Consider the following 21,599-nt stretch of genomic DNA (forward strand, 5'->3'; position numbering starts at 1 on the left):
GGTTTAAAAATAATACTTATATATCAAATATTACCACAGTACAACCCAGTGGAGACACATTCCCTAACATCGCCTGTTTGGTGTTTTCCCTCCCTCAGATCCTTCTCCGATTAGATATACATTACACCCAGACATACATCCTGTTGTGTTGGAAGGGATTTCTGGGATTGGATTGTGTTCTCGGTCTCCCACGGGATCAGACCCTTTTACCAGTGAAGTCAGTAGAGGGTCTCTCCCTTATCCCCAACACGGCTCAATGACGCCCAGAGTGGCTCCTTGAATCCTGTTTTCAATGGGAACTGAGACACAGGGGGTCTGGTCCGTGTTCTGGGGCACTCTGGCAGCTAGAGCTCCATCTGTTTTGGTTCTGGGTGTGAGCCCTGGAGACTAAGTCCAGTTAGACTCACACAGAAAGGACTGGTTGGTTTTGTGACGCTAATCCACAATGAAAACATATTGTTTTACCTTTATTCAGAACCTGAATAAGACCTGAATGGTGAAGTATGTCATTGTGTTGATACAAAGCAGGTTTTATGATAAGTAATAGTATATGGTTTTCAATGAAGTTCTAACATTGAGCAGGGCTGTAGTCTGTAGTACTGTAGTCTGTAGTACTGTAGTCTGTAGTCTGTAGTACTGTAGTCTGTAAAGACTCATGGTGCTGATTTTCAGTGTTGTTCACTAACAGTACCTCAGACACAGACTATTCGATAAGTCCTTGCTGCTGTTCACAAGAGCCCTTAGAAATGGGTGACTGATTAACAATCTTTGGGTGATGTGCAAACTGACATGAACCCGGGAGTCGTTGTCTCAAACGGCAGAGTGACGACAAAAACAGCTTTCTCTGAGTCCCCCTGGGTGGAGAGAGGGCTGTCGTAAACAGGCCAGGCAGGGACCAGGGAGTGAACATGGCGCCATCAGTCACACAGTGACAGTGAAGCCATAGATCAGAGTGGAGAGTCGCTGCACACAGGAAGTACATTCCTTCCCCTCACAGTCACTGCCCCCACTGATGTTTGTTTAAACTGTCCTCTGATGTGTAGAGATTACCGTTCAACACAAACCTGCCCCCCTCTAACAGAGCCCCTCAGCCCAGAGTGCTGTCCTATAGCCAGGGGCAGATTTCTGTGCCTGCCTGGTGGGACTCTGGCTCCTTGGAGATCCCTAGCTCCATGTTATCGGCCCCACCCCACCCCACCCTGCCTGCCAGGGTTGGACAGTGGCCTCCGGCAGAGAGATGACCCACTTCTGGAACCACATCAGTTGTGAGTCCATGCAGGGAGAGTTTCATTACTCCATAGTGGTAGGTGCGGTCTGAGATGGCTACACCGATTAATTTAACAGCTCTAACCCTGTCCCCGCATGCTAAACCAGTTAAGCACCAACTGACAAACCCACAGTAGAAGGCTGCTATTTGCTGTGCAGATTGGGTGAATGGCAAGCAGCTCGACTGAGGAATTAAATCTGCCATCAACAGTTAGGGTGAGCCAGAGTACACTGGCAGAGTGGCAGGGCAATCCCCACTATTGGAACTGTTATACATGTAAATTCTCTCTTCGAAGTTAGTCCATTCTTTAAAGTTCAGGATATGTCATCTCTGTGAGAGGAAATGCACCAAGACATGTGAAACAGTGTTATGATGACGGTATCATAGTCAGTCTGTACTGTAGAGCCACATGTCCAGAAAGATACAGATAGAGGATCCCTGAGCTCAGCAATGTGGGTCTGAGAAAAACAGTCTGGCCTCTGTGTGAACGTAAACAGAAAAGGGAAAATGTACAAGAGCATGAGATAAAATCCCTCTTATGTAAGGCAGATGTTATTGTAGAGGGGTAGGTGGATTCACTGCAGAAAAAGACAGTGGACTTCAGTGATAACTGAGAAGGGATATTTTTGCTAACATACACCGTAATCCTAGACAGCAATTGATCTCACTCCTAGCCACCATGTGTGACAAGGATGAAGTATTCTAGGAACTATTTTTACTATTTATAGCCTAATGTCGGCGGGTTCAGATCTTTGTCGGGAGATAACCTTACACTACAGTATGAGCAGGCCATGAGAGCTCTAAGTATCAGATTTCTCTGTAAATACTGTAGTTTCAAGCCTTATCTAACAATGACAACAGCCCTTAACGTTTCAGAAAAACCTTAACAAAACACTGCCTCTAAAATGTATTATTGAGCATTTCACTTGGCACAAGTAACCATCCTCTAACAACTACAAGTTTCAACAACCCCCACCTGCCTCTAACAGGGCATGACCATTAGTCTGGGACAGCTTCCCATGACAAGGTGATCCAGTTCTCTCTTCATCTTTACTTATTACTAGAAGGGTTACTAACGCTTAACGCTCACCTGAGTTTATCAGCCACAAAGATGACTCTGCGTTCCAGCAGCAGGGAGGCGAAGACCTGCACCACCTGACGCACGCTCAGGCAGCTGAAGAGACTGTCAAAGTCTACATGCTCCAGTCTGGAGTCCATGGGCCGCCTCAGCTCAATGACCTGGGGAGAAGAACACCACCTGGGGTCACAACCTTGGGTCACATCCAGTCATACATTCACAGAGGTCACAGATCATGCTCAATTAAGCATACATAGCACTATCTTCATGCATCATCCTTCTTTGATGGAACCTTAGCAACCAAGGGCTGATGTGTCTCCAACCTCATTCCCTGCTCCAGGCAGGAAGGTCTTGACTTTGATGGTCTTCCCCGGTGCTGGGAAGGGTGACTCCATCAGACTTCTCATGAAGGGGTAGACCAGGGCTGCAGAGATCCCCCTCCGCCTCTCCACCTCATCCAGGATCTACACACAGCACAGGACAGGGGGTTGAGAGTTAGACCACACAGCACAGGACAGGGGGTTGAGAGTTAGACCACACAGGACAGGACAGGGGGTTGAGAGTTAGACCACACAGGACAGGACAGGGGGTTGAGAGTTAGACCACACAGCACAGGACAGAGGGTTGAGTGTTAGACCACACAGGACAGGACAGGGGGTTGAGTGTTAGACCACACAGCACAGGACAGGGGGTTGAGAGTTAGACCACACAGCACAGGACAGGGGGTTGAGAGTTAGACCACACAGCACAGGACAGGGGGTTGAGAGTTAGACCACACAGGACAGGACAGGGGGTTGAGAGTTAGACCACACAGCACAGGACAGGGGGTTGAGAGTTAGACCACACAGCACAGGACAGGGGGTTGAGAGTTAGACCACACAGCACAGGACAGGGGGTTGAGAGTTAGACCACACAGCACAGGACAGGGGGTTGAGAGTTAGACCACACAGCACAGGACAGGGGGTTGAGTGTTTGACCACACAGCACAGGACAGGGGGTTGAGTGTTAGACCACACTGCAGACAACACTCAATATTTCAGAAAGTCCCAAATTCCCTATATAGTGCCTTATGGACCGTGGTCAAAGGTAGTGCACTAAAGAGGGAATAATGTTTCACTTGGGATGTAGATTGAGAGTCTAGTAATAGACCAAGACCAAGTACATTCAGTCAATATGGCCAGTGTTGATGGAATGTAAATGGTAGCGTGTTGCTGTCTGAAGGAGATCCTGCTATTGTCTGGAACCAGGCTACCTTTGCCTCTTTTGACAAATACAGTATGAATTTATTTTGTGGCTGTCTGATATATATGGAAAATAGCAAAGTAAAATCCCACCCAATATGCCCATGTGTCTGTCTGTGTCAGACCTGTCTACTCCTGTCTGGAAAGTTTGTTGGAGAGACACACTCACATTCAGGGACATATGATATCCTCTCCACTCCCCACACACCCTCTGTTTCCAGTGAAATCAAACACTCCCATCTTTCTCGCCTTAACTAGAAAAGCACTTCAAACTCCTTGGAAAACATTTCCTCTCTCACCTACGCAGGTCTCAAGCCCTCAAAATGGTGCCTTCTGAAACTTACACCGCCACCTGTATGAGGACTGTTCAACCCTCACTGTTGAGATGCCTGTGCTGTCACAAGACAGAAACAATCTATTGTATTTATGCATCCTTTTGGCCTTAAATTAATATGAAATGAAACTCACTGACAGTTTATTGGCACAATTTAACACTCACGACACAGTAATAAAAAGTTATTTTCATTCATTAGATGTGTCTACTACCTCTTAATTGTTTCCCTTAACATAGGCCTTATTCACTTCAAATACACTGTTCATAGAGGATTCATGAGGAGGCAGATAAGGCATGGAGTACTTAAACACAATGAGCACTCTGTTTCATGTTAGCTCAACTCAGGAACGAACAAGTGAAGGAAACTATTTAACTGGGAAATCAGAGAGGAAAAAGCAGAAAATAAGGTTTATGCTGGACAGGATGCCGTTGAGTGGAAATGCTGGCACAGCCTCAACTAGTTCACTCCTGGGAACACTGGCCTCGGCTCGGCTCAGAGACAGGTAACCGCGACGACGGCTACACTAGGGTGGGTGTGTGTGTGTGTGTGTGTGTGTGTGTGTGTGTGTGTGTGTGTGTGTGTGTGTGTGTGTGTGTGTGTGTGTGTGTGTGTGTGTGTGTGTGTAAGCATGAACTCACCTTGGAGAACAGGTGGAAACAGCCCAGTCGGCTGATGACGCAGTACACCTCAGGAAGGCGAGGCCCTTTCCCACTCGGCTAGAACAGGGGCACAAATTAAGAGTCTCGTCAGACACTGGGGAAGAGAGGCTTGTAAGGTAACACAGACAGTAATGTGGCAATAGATACTAAGATAAGATACTTGGTTAGGTTTATAATGCAACATCAATGAGAATATACTGAAACACTACCATACACACAAACTGTACTTGCTTTTAGTCAGATAAAGTACCAGGTTAGTTCACAATCAGCTATGGTTGAACAAATATTTATAAATCTGGTCTTTCAGCTGCTGGAGATGGACGCATTTCATCAGGAGAGACTGAGGCTTCCCATTGTAAACTAAACACAGGTGCTGCAGTCTCTACACAGTTAATAATCCCCCCTACCCTCCACACTAAACAATCACAGACCAATCTACTCTGGAACCAACCAGGCCTCCTGGATCTATCCATCTAACACACACACACATATACGCACGTGCACACACACACGAATTAACACGTGCATACATATAAAGAAATCCCAAAATCCACTTGTCCATATTAGGTATGCAATTTTCTCCTCTGCCTTCTCCAAATGGATGATTAAATCAAGCATGTGGAACTTGGTTAAAGTCCTTAGGAATGTGTTGTTCATGCCAACTCCTTAGACTTCCACCAGGGAAGGAAGGAGCTGGGTTACCGGAGAGGAGGAAACTCACCTCTCTCACAGCACCAGGAGTCGTCTGATCTACAGCTACTTAATGTCAGCAACTACTGAGCTCAATACAGTCAAGTAACAGTCAGAACTGAGTTTAAGAATGGCCCCCATCTCGGTCTGTGACACACAAATACAGTAGGCTACTAAAACACACTGACAAACCCTACAAAACATACACACTTTGTGAATGTACACATTCTTGGGCATAACAGTGACATTAAAAACAAATCACAGCAAGCACAACATCCCACACAGCCATACTTTCTGAACTGTGGGCTCATCATAAAACATCAAATGACTAGAAACCCTTACTGGCGGGTTTTCTCTACAATGACAAACTTAGACATTTCATGGTTTGTTTTTCGTCATTCTTCTCCTGAGAAACTCTCATGAAACAGAAGGAGTCCAGATTTACTAGGATTCATCCCGACCATTTTGATAGGCAAAAACAACCGAGCTTTGTTACATACGGACATTAAAATTCACTTTATTTACTTTCTCTCCTATTCACACCCAGCTTGGTGACGCAATAACACCTCAATGGTCCCACAGGAAAGAAAAAAACCTTGTCAAAACAAACAAGGCTGGCTCAGCAGTGTGAACAGAACAGAGACCAGTGAACTAATGGTGGCTTGCTTACCAGCAGACGCCTGCAGTACCCAAACCTCCTGCTGCCATCCTCTCCAGTCAACATGAACGAAAAGGTCTCACTGTACAGAAACACACACACACACACACACACACACACACACACACACACACACACACACACACACACACACACACACACACACACACACACACACACACAGTCTCTGTTATAGTCAAACCAGCATACAGATTGTAGAGATTGAACAGTGATCAAAGGAAACGTAGTGTTGGATCTCATTCACACTTCAGGGTTGGTGAAGTAGCACCAGTAGCATCTCTTCTCTGTGGCGGAGAGAGAAGGCTGTTTTAGGGACCCACGTTGTCAGGAGCACCACCACACATCTTTATGTTTTCTTCCTAATTTTACTCGTTGATATTTACACGTCTAATCATACTATCGATTTGTTCCTATTTTTTTTTTTTACCTTAATCTATATATGGAACACTTGTGCATCACAACTGATTAGTACCCATCTGGTTCAGGCAAGGAATGGGACTAATAAGACAACAGTGTGGTGGTGAGCTTTCATCCGTGATGCAGTGGGGTTGTACAGTAATCTGTACTGTACCTGCTGTATTCAGACACTGGGGTCCAGTCCTTGGCATCTGGAAAGCAGAACTGGGGGATGGCTTTGAGTCTCTGCTCTGCCTCCCTCATCAGCTTGGTGGGCCTCTCTAGCTGTGAGACGAGACGAGAAAGGAACAGGAAACGCCTCAGTCAGAAACAGACCCAGACGCTTACAGTCTACTGAGTCTGTCCTCTTTACAGGGTCCCCAAAAACGTCCCCTACAGTAAGAATAAATTACCAGCCTAAGTATTCTCCCACACAGGGTCAGCGCCTCCTCCCCTTATCACCCCCAACCCCCCTCTCTACCCCCTCCCCCCCAACGTCATTGGGTCAGGCTTTTCTCTGGCAGAGAACCAACATACCGATATCTCCCAGGGGATTCTATCACTGAACCAAATCTTTAATAACTTAAAAAGAGATCTTTAAGTAAACACTTAACTACCATAGAAACCGTTTCCTGGTTACACCACTTACTGTCAATAAACTCTCAAAACTCCCTCAACCCGTATGTTACAGCCATGGCCCTACTCTTCAGCAATATCTGCATCTACAGTGCCTTCAGAAAGTATTCACACCCCTTGACTTTTTCCACATTTTGTTGTGTTACAGCCTGAATTTAAAATGGATTACATTGAGATTTTGTATCACTGGCCTACACACAATACCTCATAATATCAAAGTGGAATTATATTTTTTGAAACGTTTACAAATAAATTTTAAATTAAAAGCTGACATGTCTTGAGTCAATAAATATTCAACCCCTTCGTTACGGCAAGCCTAAACAAGTTCATGAGTAAAAACGTGCTTAACAACTCACAAAGTTGCATGGACAAAAATGGTGTTTAACATTATTTTTGAATGACTTCCTCATCTCTGTACCCACACACATACAGATAATTGTAAGGTCCTTCAGTCGAACAGTGAATTTCAACCACAAAACCAGGGATGTTTTCCAAAGCCTCGTAAAGTAGGGCACAAATTGGTAGATGGGTAAAAAATTAAACAGACATTAAATATCCCTTTGTGAATGGTGAAGTTATTAATTACATTTTGGATGGTGCATCAATACTAGAGGTCGACCGATTATGATTTTTCAACGCCGATACCGATTATTGGGGGACCAAAAAAAGCCGCTAACGATTAAATCGGACGATTTTTTGCCATTTATTTGTAATAATGACAATTACAACAATACTGAATGAACACTTATTTTAACTTAATATAATACATCAATAAAATCAATTTAGCCTCAAATAAATAATGAAAAATGTTCAATTTGGTTTAAATAATGCAAAAACAAAGTGTTGGAGAAGAAAGTAAAAGTGCATTATGTGCCATGTAAGAAAGCTAACATTTAAGTTCCTTGCTCAGAACATGAGAAAATATGAAAGCTGGTGGTTCCTTTAAACATGAGTCTTCAATATTCCCAGGTAAGAAGTTTTAGGTTGTAGTTATTATAGGAATTATTGGACTATTTCTCTCTATACGATTTGTATTTCATATACCTTTGACTATTGAATGTTCTTATAGGCACTTTAATATTGCCAGTGTAACAGTATAGCTTCCGTCCCTCTCCTCGCTCCTACCTGGGCTCGAACCAGGAACACATCGACAACAGCCAACCTCGAAGCAGCGTTACCCATGCAGAGCAAGGGGAACAACTACTCCAAGTCTCAGAGCGAGTGACGTTTGAAACGCTATTAGCGTGCACCCGCTAACTAGCTAGCCATTTCACATCGGTTACACCAGCCTAATCTTGGGAGTTGACAGGCTTGAAGTCAAACAGCGCAATGCATTGTGCAGGGCTGCTGGCAAAATGCATGAAAGTGCTGTTTGAATGAATGCTTACGAGCATGCTGGTGCCTACCATCGCTCAGTCAGACTGCTCTATCAAATCATAGACTTAATTATGACATAATAACACACAGAAACACGAGCCTTCGGTCATTAATATGGTTGAATCCGGAAACTATCATGTTTATTCTTTCAGTGAAATACGGAACCGCTACGTATTTTATCTAACGGGTGGCATCCATAAGTCTAAATATTCCTGTTACATTGCACAACCTTCAATGTTATGTCATAATTACGTAAAATTCTGGCAAATTAGTTCGCAACGAGCCAGGCGGCCCAAACTGTTGCATATACCCTGACTCTGCGTGCAATGAACGGAAGTGACACAATATCACCTGCTTAATATTGCTTGCTAGCCTGGATTTCTTTTAGCTAAATTTGCAAGTTTAAAAATATATACTTCTGTGTATTGATTTTAAGAAAGGCATTGATGTTTATGGTTAGGTACAGTCGTGCAACGATTGTGCTTTTTTCGCAAAAACGGTTTTGTTAAATCATCCCCCGTTTGGCGAAGTTGGCTGTCTTTGTTAGGCAGAAATAGTATTCACACAGTTCGCAACGAGCCAGGCGGCCCAATCTGCTGCATATACCCTGACTCTGTTGCAGAGGTGACACATTTTCCCTAGTTAAAATAAATTAATGTTAGCAGGCAATATTAACTAAATATGCAGGTTTAAAAATATATACTTGTGTATTGATTTTAAGAAAGACATTGATGTTTATGGTTAAGTACAAGTTGGAGCAGCGAATGCGCACCGCATCGATTATATGCAACGCAGGACAGGCTAGATAAACTAGTAATATAATCAACTATGTGTAGTTAACTAGTGATTATTATTGATTGATTGTTTAATGCTAGCTAGCAACTTACCTTGGCTTCTTGCTGCATTCGCATAACAGGCAGGTTCCTCGTGGAGGGCAATGTAAAGCAGGTGGTTAGAGCGTTGGACTAGTTAACCGTAAGGTTGCAAGATTGAATCCCCAAGCTGACAAGGTACAAATCTGTCATTCTGCCCCTGAACAAGGCAGTTAACCCACCGTTCCTAGGCCGTCATTAATTGACTTGCCTAGTTAAAAAATATTTATTAAAAAAAATACATTACATCGGCAAATCGGTGACCAAAAATACCGATTACCAATTGTTAGGAAAACTTGAAATCGGCCCTAATTAAATCGGCCAATCCGATTAATCGGTCGACCTCTAATCAATACACCCAGTCACTACAGTCCTTCCTAACTCAGTTGCCGGAGAGGAAGGAAACGACTCAGGGATTTCGCCATGAGGCCAATGGTGACTTTAAAACAGTTAAAGAGTTTAATGGCTGTGATAGGAGAAAACTGAGGATGGATCAACAACATTGTAGTTACTCCTAAATACTAACCTAAATGACAGAATGAAAATAAGGAAGCCTTTACAGAATAAAAATATTATAAGCAGGATGCATGTTTTGGAATAAGGCACTAAAGAAAAACTGCAAAAAATGTGACTAAGAAATTAACTTCATGTCCTGAATACAAAGTGTTATGTTTGGGGCAAATCCAACACAACACATCACTGAGTACCACTCTTCATATTTTCAAGCATGGTGGTTGCATCATGTTATGGTATAGTTATCATCGGCAAGGACTACACAGGGTTTTTTAAATAAAAATAAATGAAATAGAACTAAGCACAGGTAAAATCCTAGAGGAAAACCTGGTTCAGTCTGCTTTCCAACAGATACTGGGAGACAAATTCACTTTTCAGCAGGGCAATAACTTAAAACACAAAACCAAATATACACTGGAGTTGCTAACCAAGACAACATTGAATGTTCCTGAGTGGCTTAGTTACAGTTTTGACTTAAATTGTCTTGAAAATTTATGGCAAAACTTGAAAATGGCTAGAAATGATCAACAACCAACTTGACAGAACTTGAAGAATTTTAAAAAGAATAATATGCAAATATTGTACAATCCAGGTGTGCAAAGCTCTAAGTAGACTTACCCAGAAAGACTTATCTGTAATCGCTGCCAAAGGTGATGTATAACATGTATTGACTCAGGGGTATGAATACGTATGTAAATTAGATATTTCTGTATTTCTTTTTTTTATGTGCAAACATTTCTAAAAACATGTTTTCACTTTGTCATTATGGGGTATTGTGTGTAGATGGGGGAGACATTTTTTAAAATTAAATTATGAATTCAGGCTGTAACAGAACAAAATGTGAAATAAGTCAAGAGGTACGAATACTTTCTGAAGGAACTGTATGTGCTGGACTAAAGTGGCCATAATGGCTATTAAAAGTAGATTAAATAACACTGACGTTTTTGACCACCGAAAACAATATTATCCCTTATGAAAATGAGCTATTTCCAATTCTATTTCAACATGCAAACAACATTGGTAAGGGTCTCCGACCTCCATATATCACAGCTCTCAGCATACATACTTCTGTAGGTCCAGTGAGTAATGTCTCAGAAGAAACAGTTATCAACCAGGACCCCTTCCTGTTTAAATCCGGACTTGACACTGCTGTCTGACCCATGACCAAGGGACTCGAGGGGCCAGAAGACAGTTTGGTTGTTCCCTTACCTTGGGGAACTGGTAGGTGACTTCGGGAGAGAAGGAGTTCTTGGTGGGCTTCTTCTTGAGGGACACCACCACAAAGTACTCAAACAGCTCCCTCTCCTGCCACTCAATCAGCTGCAGCTCCAGTGTGCGGTAGCTAGGGGCCCGCCGCAGCATTGACTGCAGCTTCAGCAGCCTCTGGGTGTGGGCTGGGGAGAGAAGAGAGAGGGATATGGACAGTTCAACCTGCAGTACAGGGTTGCATTGACAAAATGCATATCCCAAATACTGTGTACTACACACAACTGACCGCACTCACAGCTAATAATGCACTACAAACCACACAGTCTGACAAAGAGCTTACAGTCCAACATTCACTTCCCAGCTAACAAGATACATTCCCATAACTAATGAAATGTTACCATTGGATTCCCCTTAGGTTGAGAGAGAACATAACGAGAGAACGTTCTCTAAACATTATTGGAACATATTTAGTTAAGCATGATGTTTCCAAAACCCTGTTACGATGTAAAAGGAAATCAAACATTCAATGAACTTCCCCCTGAAAAGTTGCCAGGATGTTCCTGGAATTATTTTTTTTTATATCACAAAATGCTTTGAAAACCAAACAAATGGAGGTTAAATGATTGTTATCTCTAACCTACCAAAAGCATTCTGGGAACAAAAACTTAACCGGATTTAAAACGTTAGCTGGGTTTCAACACACTGATTAAACCTCTATACTCACACATGTTTATCCTCACACAGTCCAACACATAACAACCTAAACACAGATTAGAGAGAAATACAAACCTTATAGTTCACCATAACTGTCATCCCAGATGGCTTGTGTTTAAAACAGAGTATGAACAGAATCAGCAACGAGTTCGGACACAGTGCATTTAGTATTTATTCGAAAGAATGACAGTTGTATAGTCTATAGCACATCCATTACATCTTAATTTTGCCTTTCAGTTACATTTCTGTGGTCCCTTTGGTCACAAGTCACTTGATCGATGTCTTGTTCCAAACACCGACTTGTCAAAACTAACAGAGACATGTGCGCTTGTTGTATCTGCTGTGAGTGAGACAAATCCTCTGTCTGTGCAGAAACAGACAGCTATAGACCAAGTGCACCATTGTTCTCCAGGGACTGAGCTTCAACTGCATACTGTGACCTCTCACCTTTGAACCTGTCATCAGAGTCGCTCTCACTCTCGCTGTTGTCATCTGTAAACAGATTGGAGAGAGAAAAAAGGTTTGTTTAGGGTCAGGGGTCAACTCTACAACTGTATGTTTATGCCATACAGATGAGATGACTGGGACACTATGTGGGTGGGGGAGACAAATATTTGCTCCCTGATCCAGACAGTGGATGGAGAGAAGGAAGGGAGGAGCCCCTATGTACCTCTCAGAGATGCCGTCTCAATATTAGACAAGGACAGCTTCTTCAGCCTCTTCTTCCCTCTCTTGGTAGAGTAAATGGAGTTGATTCTCTGGACCATCTGTAAACAGTGAGAGAAAAGCGGAAGCTCAGTGTGTGTACAACTGACAGTAGAGGACTATCTGGTCTCCTGTGGTGAAGCTCTTCAAAGTTGGCTCCATTCAGTGTGTGGGAGGAGGAAGAGAAAGACATAAAATCCTTCTCAGTGCTCTCTCTCTCTCTCTCTGCATGTCCAGAACTATCCCTGGGATATGGCTTGTGTTTAAAACAGAGTATGAACAGAATCAGCAAATAGTTTCGGACACATTTAGGAATTATTCAAAAGAATGACATTTGTATAGTCTATAGCAAATCCATCTTCATTTTGCCTTTCAGGTAGATGCATGGCCCCGTAGATACATGACTTGCAAGAATAGAATAGTCCTTGAGGAGATCCTCATGGAGAGAACAGGTTCATTCCTACAGCCTGGAGTGTTTTATATTGTACCTTGGGGATCCTCCGGTGCCTACGGGAGGCCAGGGTGTCGCTGGCGCTGCTCAGGCTGTCATCCAGCAGGCAGCAGGGGGAGGGAGAGACCCCCAGCTGGGGCGGCAGCAGCAGCATGTCATCATGGCTGTGTCGCTTGGACAGGCGGGATGCCCGGTGACTCTTCTTGTCTGTGGGACCAGAGAGGCGCAGGGACTGGCTACTGGGCTGAGAGGGCAACTGTGGAGGGGGAGAGAGAGGACAATACTGAGGCTGTGCCCCAGATGGCAACCTATTCCCTTTATAGTGCACTATTTCTGACCAGGCCCCATATGATGAAGCAATGGATCCTGGTTTGGTCTGGGATTGACTAAGGTTTTTGTCATGACAATAAGTAACCGTACCCAATAATACAAGATATTTTCCTCACCGCACAGTGACCTCATTCCCAGTTGAACACAAGGAAATTCTAAATCATCTTTCCTACGACGAGACAGTGCCCATCCATATTAAAGCAGCAGAGCCAAACCTACATTTCCAGGCAGACTGACAGTATTTTACTGGAACTCCACCAGGATTCAACACATCAAAAGGCCTCTGTAGCGCAAATAATGAGAAATCAGGCTGTGAAATAAGATTATTGGAGGATCCTGTCCAGGTTTCAGAGATCTAACTCCAGTCTGAGGGAGAAAAATATCTCAGTTCTGCTAGCTAGCTGGGTTACCTGAGGAGGTGAGTTGAGTTTCTGGGAGGTCCAGGTCCGGTTGCTTTCTGGTACCAAGCGGTTCTTCCGCCCCAAACTCCTCCTCTTCAGGTCCACGTCCTCGTAAGGGTTCTCCTTCTCTGTGTGACGACATTAAGAAAACAGATTAAGGTCTAAGATAACAGCAGCAGCTGTTCAGAAGGATCTGTTGAGGTTCAGGGAGAAGGAAGGTATTTGACTAGACAAGACAAAGCCAGAGGGGCTTCAGGCCAGAGTCTGTGTGAGATGACGGGGGGCAGGAGAGGGAGTTGGGGGGCAGGAGAGAGGCTCCCCGTGGTGTTGCTCAGGTAAGTCATGCAGGTGCCAGGTTTAAAGGTCACTCTCAGCTGGCTGCTACAATGCCCAAATGTACTGTCTCTTTAAACAGTTACTGTTGGCCCAGGGCCCCGGCGGCCCCCGCTGGCCCCTGACCGACTGCACTGTGCCGAGACTCCCGGACACTGGGCTGCTAGGGGTGAGTCATGGCCGGAGTATGCAGGCTGTCTGCTGCGGGAGGCGAAGGGGAGGAGAGGAGCGGGACATCCTCCTCCTCCTCCTCCTCCTCCTCCTCTTCCTCCTCCTCCTCTCAGGTATCACTGAACTTCATTCTCAATTCCTTTCATTGAGACTGTTGATGTAGAAATGATCACTCAACATTTCAGAGGTGTTGCACAAAGACTTTTGGGTTTTCCCACTGCATACTGACGGGAATCTCACACAGCACTGCTTTCACTGATGTCACTTGGAAAAGGGCCAGCCAGCGAGTATAAAAACTTGTATAACACCCCTGCCCATGTCCATCCAGACGTGCTCTGAGAATAGCATTTCAGCTGGGTCTGAAAAGGTTGTGAGAAAACGAAGGAACTGCACTAAAAAGGAAAACAGAGCCAGATGGTGTCGAAAGGCATGAGGGAAAAGACTTGCAGTGAAAGACGAGAATGAGTCTTACAACAGAGCTAGTGTCTGTTAAAAGAGACTACACTAAATCTACACTTCAGCATCTCAATGATGGGAGAGAATCCTCTAAACTGGAGGAACACCTTGAAGGCCAACATTAAACTGTGCTAAATGTATCTGTTAAAGGTATCTGTTTTGTTAAAAGGGGTTCATCATTTATTGCCTATTTATGATCCATCTTAGTGAGATCATCAGTGCATTCTGCCATGTCATACTGAAAATGAAAGTCCAGTCAGACTGGGCTCTTCCCTCTTCCCTCCCCATGTATTATCAGAGCTGATGAATACAATAACAGGCCTGGGTATAGCTGGGACCATAAACCGAAAATTATTGAGACCGACCATACCGATACACTTATCGCAGGCATTTTGCTGATATTGTTCATTACGATAAGTAGCCTATACTAGAGAAATATGAAGTTTGAAATGAAATAAGTTTACTAATATGTGTGATTGTTAATTAGGCAATAGATGGCTACAGACTAGTAATAGTAGTTTTAAGGGTAATATGAAAAAATATACTGTGGTGCACATTAATGTTATAAACTATTGACATATTTATCGTTATCACATGAATTGTCTGTATGGCCCAGCTCTAGGGCTGGACTGACTGATGTCTCAGTGCTCTGGACCCCAATCAACTGAAGCAGAGTAATGACACCCTGCTGGGATGATGATATGTTTCCCTGGCTTCTGACGCACTGGAGGGTACCAATCAACTGCTGTGGTTACACACACACACACACACACACACACACACACACACACACACACACACACACACACACACACACACACACACACACACAGAGAGTGGGCACACCACTCCTGACCTGGCTGCACCCACACTGTGACTCGGCATCTGTTTACACAATAGGCTCTCTCTAGAGCGAGACAGTGGACAGACTATCTACACAATGTCAGGATGGGATTACCCCATAAAAGGGCTATGGACAGAATGTACCTCGCCGTCGAGTGGCTGCCACAGTGGCACCAGTCATTCATGTAATAAACAGAGATGTTCACGGGACCAAAACGGGCTTGAGATCCGTCTAAACATTTGGTGGCACCACAAACCATGCTGTAACTGTACAGTGTACATCCTTCAGAGAAGGCTTGTGACCACATGGGCCAAATTATGCTGGGAGATGCACAGTATTTATGGAATCTAAATTGTTTAACACTCATACCTCAAAAATGCTAAAAACTACAGTATACATTCAACTGTAAATTAAAGAGAAATGCCATACTGTATTCATCAGCAATTCATAAATCTATGTGAAATGTATGATTACATAGACAAAACAAAGCATCATTATTCCAGTCAGCAGATTCCCATGCAGTATTAAGAGCAGATATAATCTGTCTCAGACAGACAGGCCAGGGAGGCCATCTTACCTCACCACCACCACTGTTGACATAATGATGTTAGAGAGACTCAGTTCAGCTTGGGGTTGATGACGCAGACATAATCCATTACTGCTGAGTCACTGTTGTGTACAGAACCTGATTCACCAGACAGGAAATCTATTCCCAGTGGCACTACGCCAATCAAACTATAGCTTGTCATAATATAACCATTTATACCATAATGAATCATGAATTTGATCATAACACAGGTGGCAGATGACTGATCTTCTCAAAGTACATTTTGACAGTTGCCAATTAGACATAAGAAACACTGACTTCAGACTGACTTCCCTGGCTTCAGAATGAGAAGCCAGTGAATATTGGCAAATGTCCAGTCACTCAAGAATTCATTTGAGAGTATCCAATCAGAGAGACTTGAAAAGCTGCAATATGTCTTACTGAAACGTGGCTGGATGATGACGCCATGCACGTAGTACTCAGTGGATTCTCCATGCAGTGGCAGGATCGGACGGCAGCTTCGAGGAAGTCGAAAGAAGGAGTGTGTTTTTTTCATAAATAACAACTGGTGTGCTGCTTCCAGTGTGAAGGAAATCTCTAGCTTTTGCTCACCTGATATAGAATACCTCATGGTGAGCTACAGACCCTTTTATCTACCAAGATAATTCTCATCTGTAATTATCACAGCTGTCTACATCCATCCACAAGCCAACACCACTCTGGCACTCAACTGTATGGGGCCATAAACAAACAAGTGGTTGGGTGGAGAATTAAAACCGTCCTACCTCACTTCTGCCAACACGTCTCCTGTGCCACTAATGGCACTAAAACTATAGACCACTTTTTTTTCTACCAACAGAAATGCATACAAGGCCCTCCCTCGTCCTCCCTTTGGCAAATTTGACCATGACTCCATTTTCCTGCTTCCTGTTTACAAACAAAAGCTCAAACAGGAAGTACCAGTGATGCCCTGAATATGGAAGTGGTTGGCGCGAGGCTATAGGACTGTTTTTCTAGTACAGGCTGGAATATGTTCCGGGATTCATCCGATAGCATTGAGGAGTTTACCACAACAGTCACAGGCTTCATCAATAAGTGCATAGATTATAAGAACGTATCCAAACCAAAAACCATGGATTACAGACAATATCCACGCTGGGCTAAAGGCTAGAGCTACCGCTTATAAGGGACAGGACATGGACACATACAAGAAAGCCTGCTCTGACCTCCGACAAGACATCAAACATGCAGAAGGACAATATAGGAGGATGGTGGAATGCAATCACAAGGCCGGAATACCAGAGCGTGTTCTCAGAACATGCGCAGACCAGCTGGCAAGTGTCTTCACGGACATTTTCAATCTCTCCTTGTCCCAGTCTGTAATCCCCAAATGTTTCAAGCTGACCACCATTGTCCCTGTTCCCAAGAGCTCCAATGTAATCTGCCTAATTGACTATCGCCCTGTAGCACTCAAATCTGTAATTATGAAGTGCTTTGAAAGGCTGGTCATGACAAACATCAACACCATCATCCCAGACACGCTAGACCCACTCCAATTTGCATACCCCCTGACAGATCCACAGATGAAGCAATCACAATTGCACTTCACACTGCCCTCTTCCATCTGGACAGGAGGGAAAACAACTATGTGAGAATGCTGTTCATAGACTACAGCTCAGAGTTCCACACCATAGTCCCCTCCAAGCTCATCACCAAGCTAGGGACCCTGGGACTGAACCCCTCCCTCTACAACTGGATCCTGGCTGACCCTCAACACCAGGGCCCCTCAGGGGTGTGTGCTTAGTCCCCTCCTGTACTCCCTGTTCACCCACGACTGCGTGGTCACGCACAACTCCGACACCAAGTTTGCTGACGACGTGACAGTGGTAGGCCTGATCATGGACGGCGATGAGACAGCCTACAGGAAGAAGGTCAGAGATTTAGCAGTGTGGTGCCAGGACAACAACATCAGTAAGACCAAGGAGCTGATTGTGGACTATAGAGGAAATAGGGGAGAGGCCGCCCCTATCCATGTTGACAGGGCTGTTGTGGAGCGGGTTGAGAGCTTCTAGTTCCTTGGCGTCCACATCACTAAGGACTGTCCGCATGGTTCTCACACAGGCATACAGTCGTGAAGAGGGCATGGCAGCAACTCTTCCCCCTCATGAGGCTGAAAAGATTTGGCATTGGCCCTCGGATCCTCCAAATGTTCTACAGATGTACTATTGAGAGCATCTTGACTGGCTGCATCACCTCTCTGTATGGCAAATGCCCCGCCCTTGACCTCAAAGCACTACAGAGGGTGATGCGGACAGCTCACTACATCACAGGGGCCGAGCTCCCTGCCAGCCAGGACCTCCTATATCAGGCGGCGTCAGAGGAAGGCCTGACAAATTGGCTAAGACTCCCAAGCCATAGACTGTTCACTCTGCTACCGTCCGGCAATCGTACTGGAGCATCGGCTCTCAGACCAACAGGCTCTGAGACAGCTTCTACCCCAAAACCATAAGACTGCTAAATAGCCAGACTGCTAAATAGTAAATTAATGATACCTAAACTATCTGCACTGACTCTACCTTGCACTAACCCTACGTACACTCACTAGACTATATACACACACACACACACACACCATATACACACTCACTAGACTATATATATACACTCACTAGACTATATAGACACACACCATATACACACTCACTAGACTATATATACACACTCACTAGACTATATATACACACCATATACACACACTCACTAGACTATATATACACACACACACACCATATACACACTCACTAGACTAATATATATATATATATATATTAGTCTAGTGAGTGTGTATATGGTGTGTATATGGTATATATACATACACACACACACACACACACACCATATACAAACTCACTAGACTATATACACACACTCACTAGACTATATATATGCACACCATATACACACTCACTCATATACACTACATTGACACTCCAACACAAAACCCACACACATTCACATAAACACATATACACTTTTAAACTCATCATATGCTGCTGCTACACTGTTCTATATTTTAGTCTTATTATTATTATTATTATTATCTATCATGATGGCTCGTCCCTTTACCCACTTTATCTACCTCAAATACCTCATACCTTTGCACATTGATCTGGTACTGGTACTCCCTGTATATAGCCTCACATTGACCTGGTACTGGTACTCCCTGTATATAGCTCCACATTGACCTGGTACTGGTACTCCCTGTATATAGCTCCACAGTGATCTGGTACTGGTACTCCCTGTATATAGCTCCACAGTGATCTGGTACTGGTACTCCCTGTATATAGCTCCACATTGACCTGGTACTGGTACTCCCTGTATATAGCTCCACAGTGATCTGGTACTGGTACTCCCTGTATATAGCTCCACATTGACCTGGTACTGGTACTCCCTGTATATAGCTCCACAGTGATCTGGTACTGGTACTCCCTGTATATAGCTCCACAGTGATCTGGTACTGGTACTCCCTGTATATAGCTCCACATTGACCTGGTACTGGTACTCCCTGTATATAGCTCCACAGTGATCTGGTACTGGTACTCCCTGTATATAGCTCCACATTGATCTGGTACTGGTACTCCCTGTATATAGCTTCACAGTGATCTGGTACTGGTACTCCCTGTATATAGCTCCACATTGATCTGGTACTGGTACTCCCTGTATATAGCTACACAGTGATCTGGTACTGGTACTCCCTGTATATAGCTCCACAGTGATCTGGTACTGGTACTCCCTGTATATAGCTCCACATTGATCTGGTACTCCCTGTATATAGCTCCATTCTTGTGTAGTTTATTTTATTCCTTGTGTTACTATTTTTATTTTATTTTTTAAATTCTGAAATGATGGGAAGGGCTCGTAAGCAAGAATTTCACAGTAAAGTCTACACCAGTAGTATCCAGCGCATGTAGCAAATTGTATTTTATTTTGAGAAGAATCTTTATTTAACGTACTCATTGTCAGTGGGCTACTGCCTCAGACAGCTATGATATCCTCACATAGCTGATTAAATGCTTCGAGAAGGGCTGTGTGTGTCTGAGTCCAAAGTGTCTGGGCTGCTACACGTTGAAATACGAGCGGAGAGGGACTAGAACATGGCTTATCTCCCACTGCTGTGGCTGCTGCCTCCAACGGAACATCTGACCTGTAAACCGCTGCTTAGCGGTGGTGGAGACCGCCATTCCATGATCAGAGCCAGCTAGGCCTATTTCAGACTGGAGCAGCCAGGATCACTGGGGAGGGACAGCTCACAGAGGCAATGTATTTCTCTGTAACTAATCATCATTTAGCCAAAATGCCTTCGACCGCATCGCCGATCCCATACTCGAGGTATTCGACCGGCGAACAATGGACTCTTTGTTGGGGTACGCATGAAAGTCCCCGGGGTCCCCTCGCGGCCACCGATTCATGCTCTGCCTGGAACCATTGGTCATCTTCAGAGACTGAATAAAACGCCATAGAGGACGAATAGAGGAAGAGAGTCAACCATGTATGAGGGAGAAATATGGCCATTACAGTCTTAATTTGACCCATGTGCTTGCAAAATAAAATGCTCAAAGGCTACAAACATATGTCAACAAACACTCAATCTCTAATTTCCAACTAAAAGCATGTCAGCCCCCATTCTTTTACTGGGTCTCACATTCAAGCCTGATGAGCAGGAAGGAGATTTATAGTGGAGGGGCCGAGAATGGCCGGGCGAGATGTGACAGACATCGCTGCCACATGAAACACCTCAGGAGAACCAGCCTTTTCACTGTCCACAGTCCTCAGGACGTTTACTACTGGAAAGGAATTTGGCAAACATTTGTACTTCGTCACCCTCAATACAGAGAATTTATAGTTGGTCTTGCTTATATTGTAGTTTTCCATGTTACTAAAACTATCAAAAGTCCTGGAGGATAGATATTCCCCCAATTTTGTGAAAACAATTCCTTGTGAGACTGTCGAACACTTGATTTATGTGAAATTAGCTTTAGTGCTAGGTCTGGGCTTTAGCTGAGGCATATCAAGTTGACATTTTCCCAAGCCACAGAGTAATCTTACAATTGAATCCAGTAAACAGCGGAATGCCATTCTGTGTCTCAAGGAATGGCCGGATAATGAAGAGTGAGTGATGATCAGATTTTCTTTACATAACCATACAGAGCTGAATAAACATAAAGCAGGAATATGAAGTATAAACTAGCATTGATTTTTGAAAAGCCCTGAGAGTTTTTCAGTCAGCTAATTGGGATTGTCCAATAGAAAGCAGATGGGGTATAAATGTACACCATGACTGTCAAATTCCTTTTAACCAGGGGAAAGCCAGCTAGCAATATATATCCCATCTGTTGTTGCTGGCTCCCACATAACCATTGTCTGGAGACAGACACACAGAGCTTTTAGCATATAAAGAAATACTTGTTATCAGTCCATAACAATTAGGAGTTGATGGTGAAACCAGAAAGCAGCACACATCTTCATGCCATCCTTCAGAATAAAGACAATCCAGTCTACGTGGCAGCTGAGAGTGTGAGGATATGAGAGAGTGGCCAACAATCAGACCTCTCTAGAAATCTACCAAGTGTGTGAAAGGATTGTGGAATTACTGCTTGCATCAGCAGTCACTAACAGAGTTTGGCTTTCACAATCC

The 21,599-nt window shown here is 44.0% G+C and overlaps 1 protein-coding gene across 3 annotated transcripts in view; it reads right to left on the reverse strand.

Annotated features, from left to right (window-relative positions):
• LOC115203248 (suppression of tumorigenicity 5 protein-like) overlaps positions 1 to 21,599 on the reverse strand; it is an 82,115-nt gene that overhangs the window by 18,435 nt on the left and 42,081 nt on the right. For all 3 annotated transcript variants that reach the window (XM_029767777.1, XM_029767776.1, XM_029767778.1), the window contains exons 5-14: positions 13,563 to 13,681; positions 12,860 to 13,078; positions 12,337 to 12,433; positions 12,114 to 12,158; positions 10,953 to 11,137; positions 6,521 to 6,630; positions 5,941 to 6,010; positions 4,560 to 4,637; positions 2,669 to 2,809; positions 2,358 to 2,506 (exon numbers count right to left, since the gene is read on the reverse strand). In XM_029767777.1, the coding sequence (XP_029623637.1) occupies positions 2,358 to 2,506; positions 2,669 to 2,809; positions 4,560 to 4,637; positions 5,941 to 6,010; positions 6,521 to 6,630; positions 10,953 to 11,137; positions 12,114 to 12,158; positions 12,337 to 12,433; positions 12,860 to 13,078; positions 13,563 to 13,681 (1,213 nt within the window). The remainder of the gene's footprint in view (positions 1 to 2,357; positions 2,507 to 2,668; positions 2,810 to 4,559; positions 4,638 to 5,940; positions 6,011 to 6,520; positions 6,631 to 10,952; positions 11,138 to 12,113; positions 12,159 to 12,336; positions 12,434 to 12,859; positions 13,079 to 13,562; positions 13,682 to 21,599) is intronic.

The sequence above is a fragment of the Salmo trutta genome, chromosome 12 (genome assembly GCF_901001165.1).
Source record: "Salmo trutta chromosome 12, fSalTru1.1, whole genome shotgun sequence".
Lineage (NCBI taxonomy): Eukaryota > Metazoa > Chordata > Actinopteri > Salmoniformes > Salmonidae > Salmo > Salmo trutta.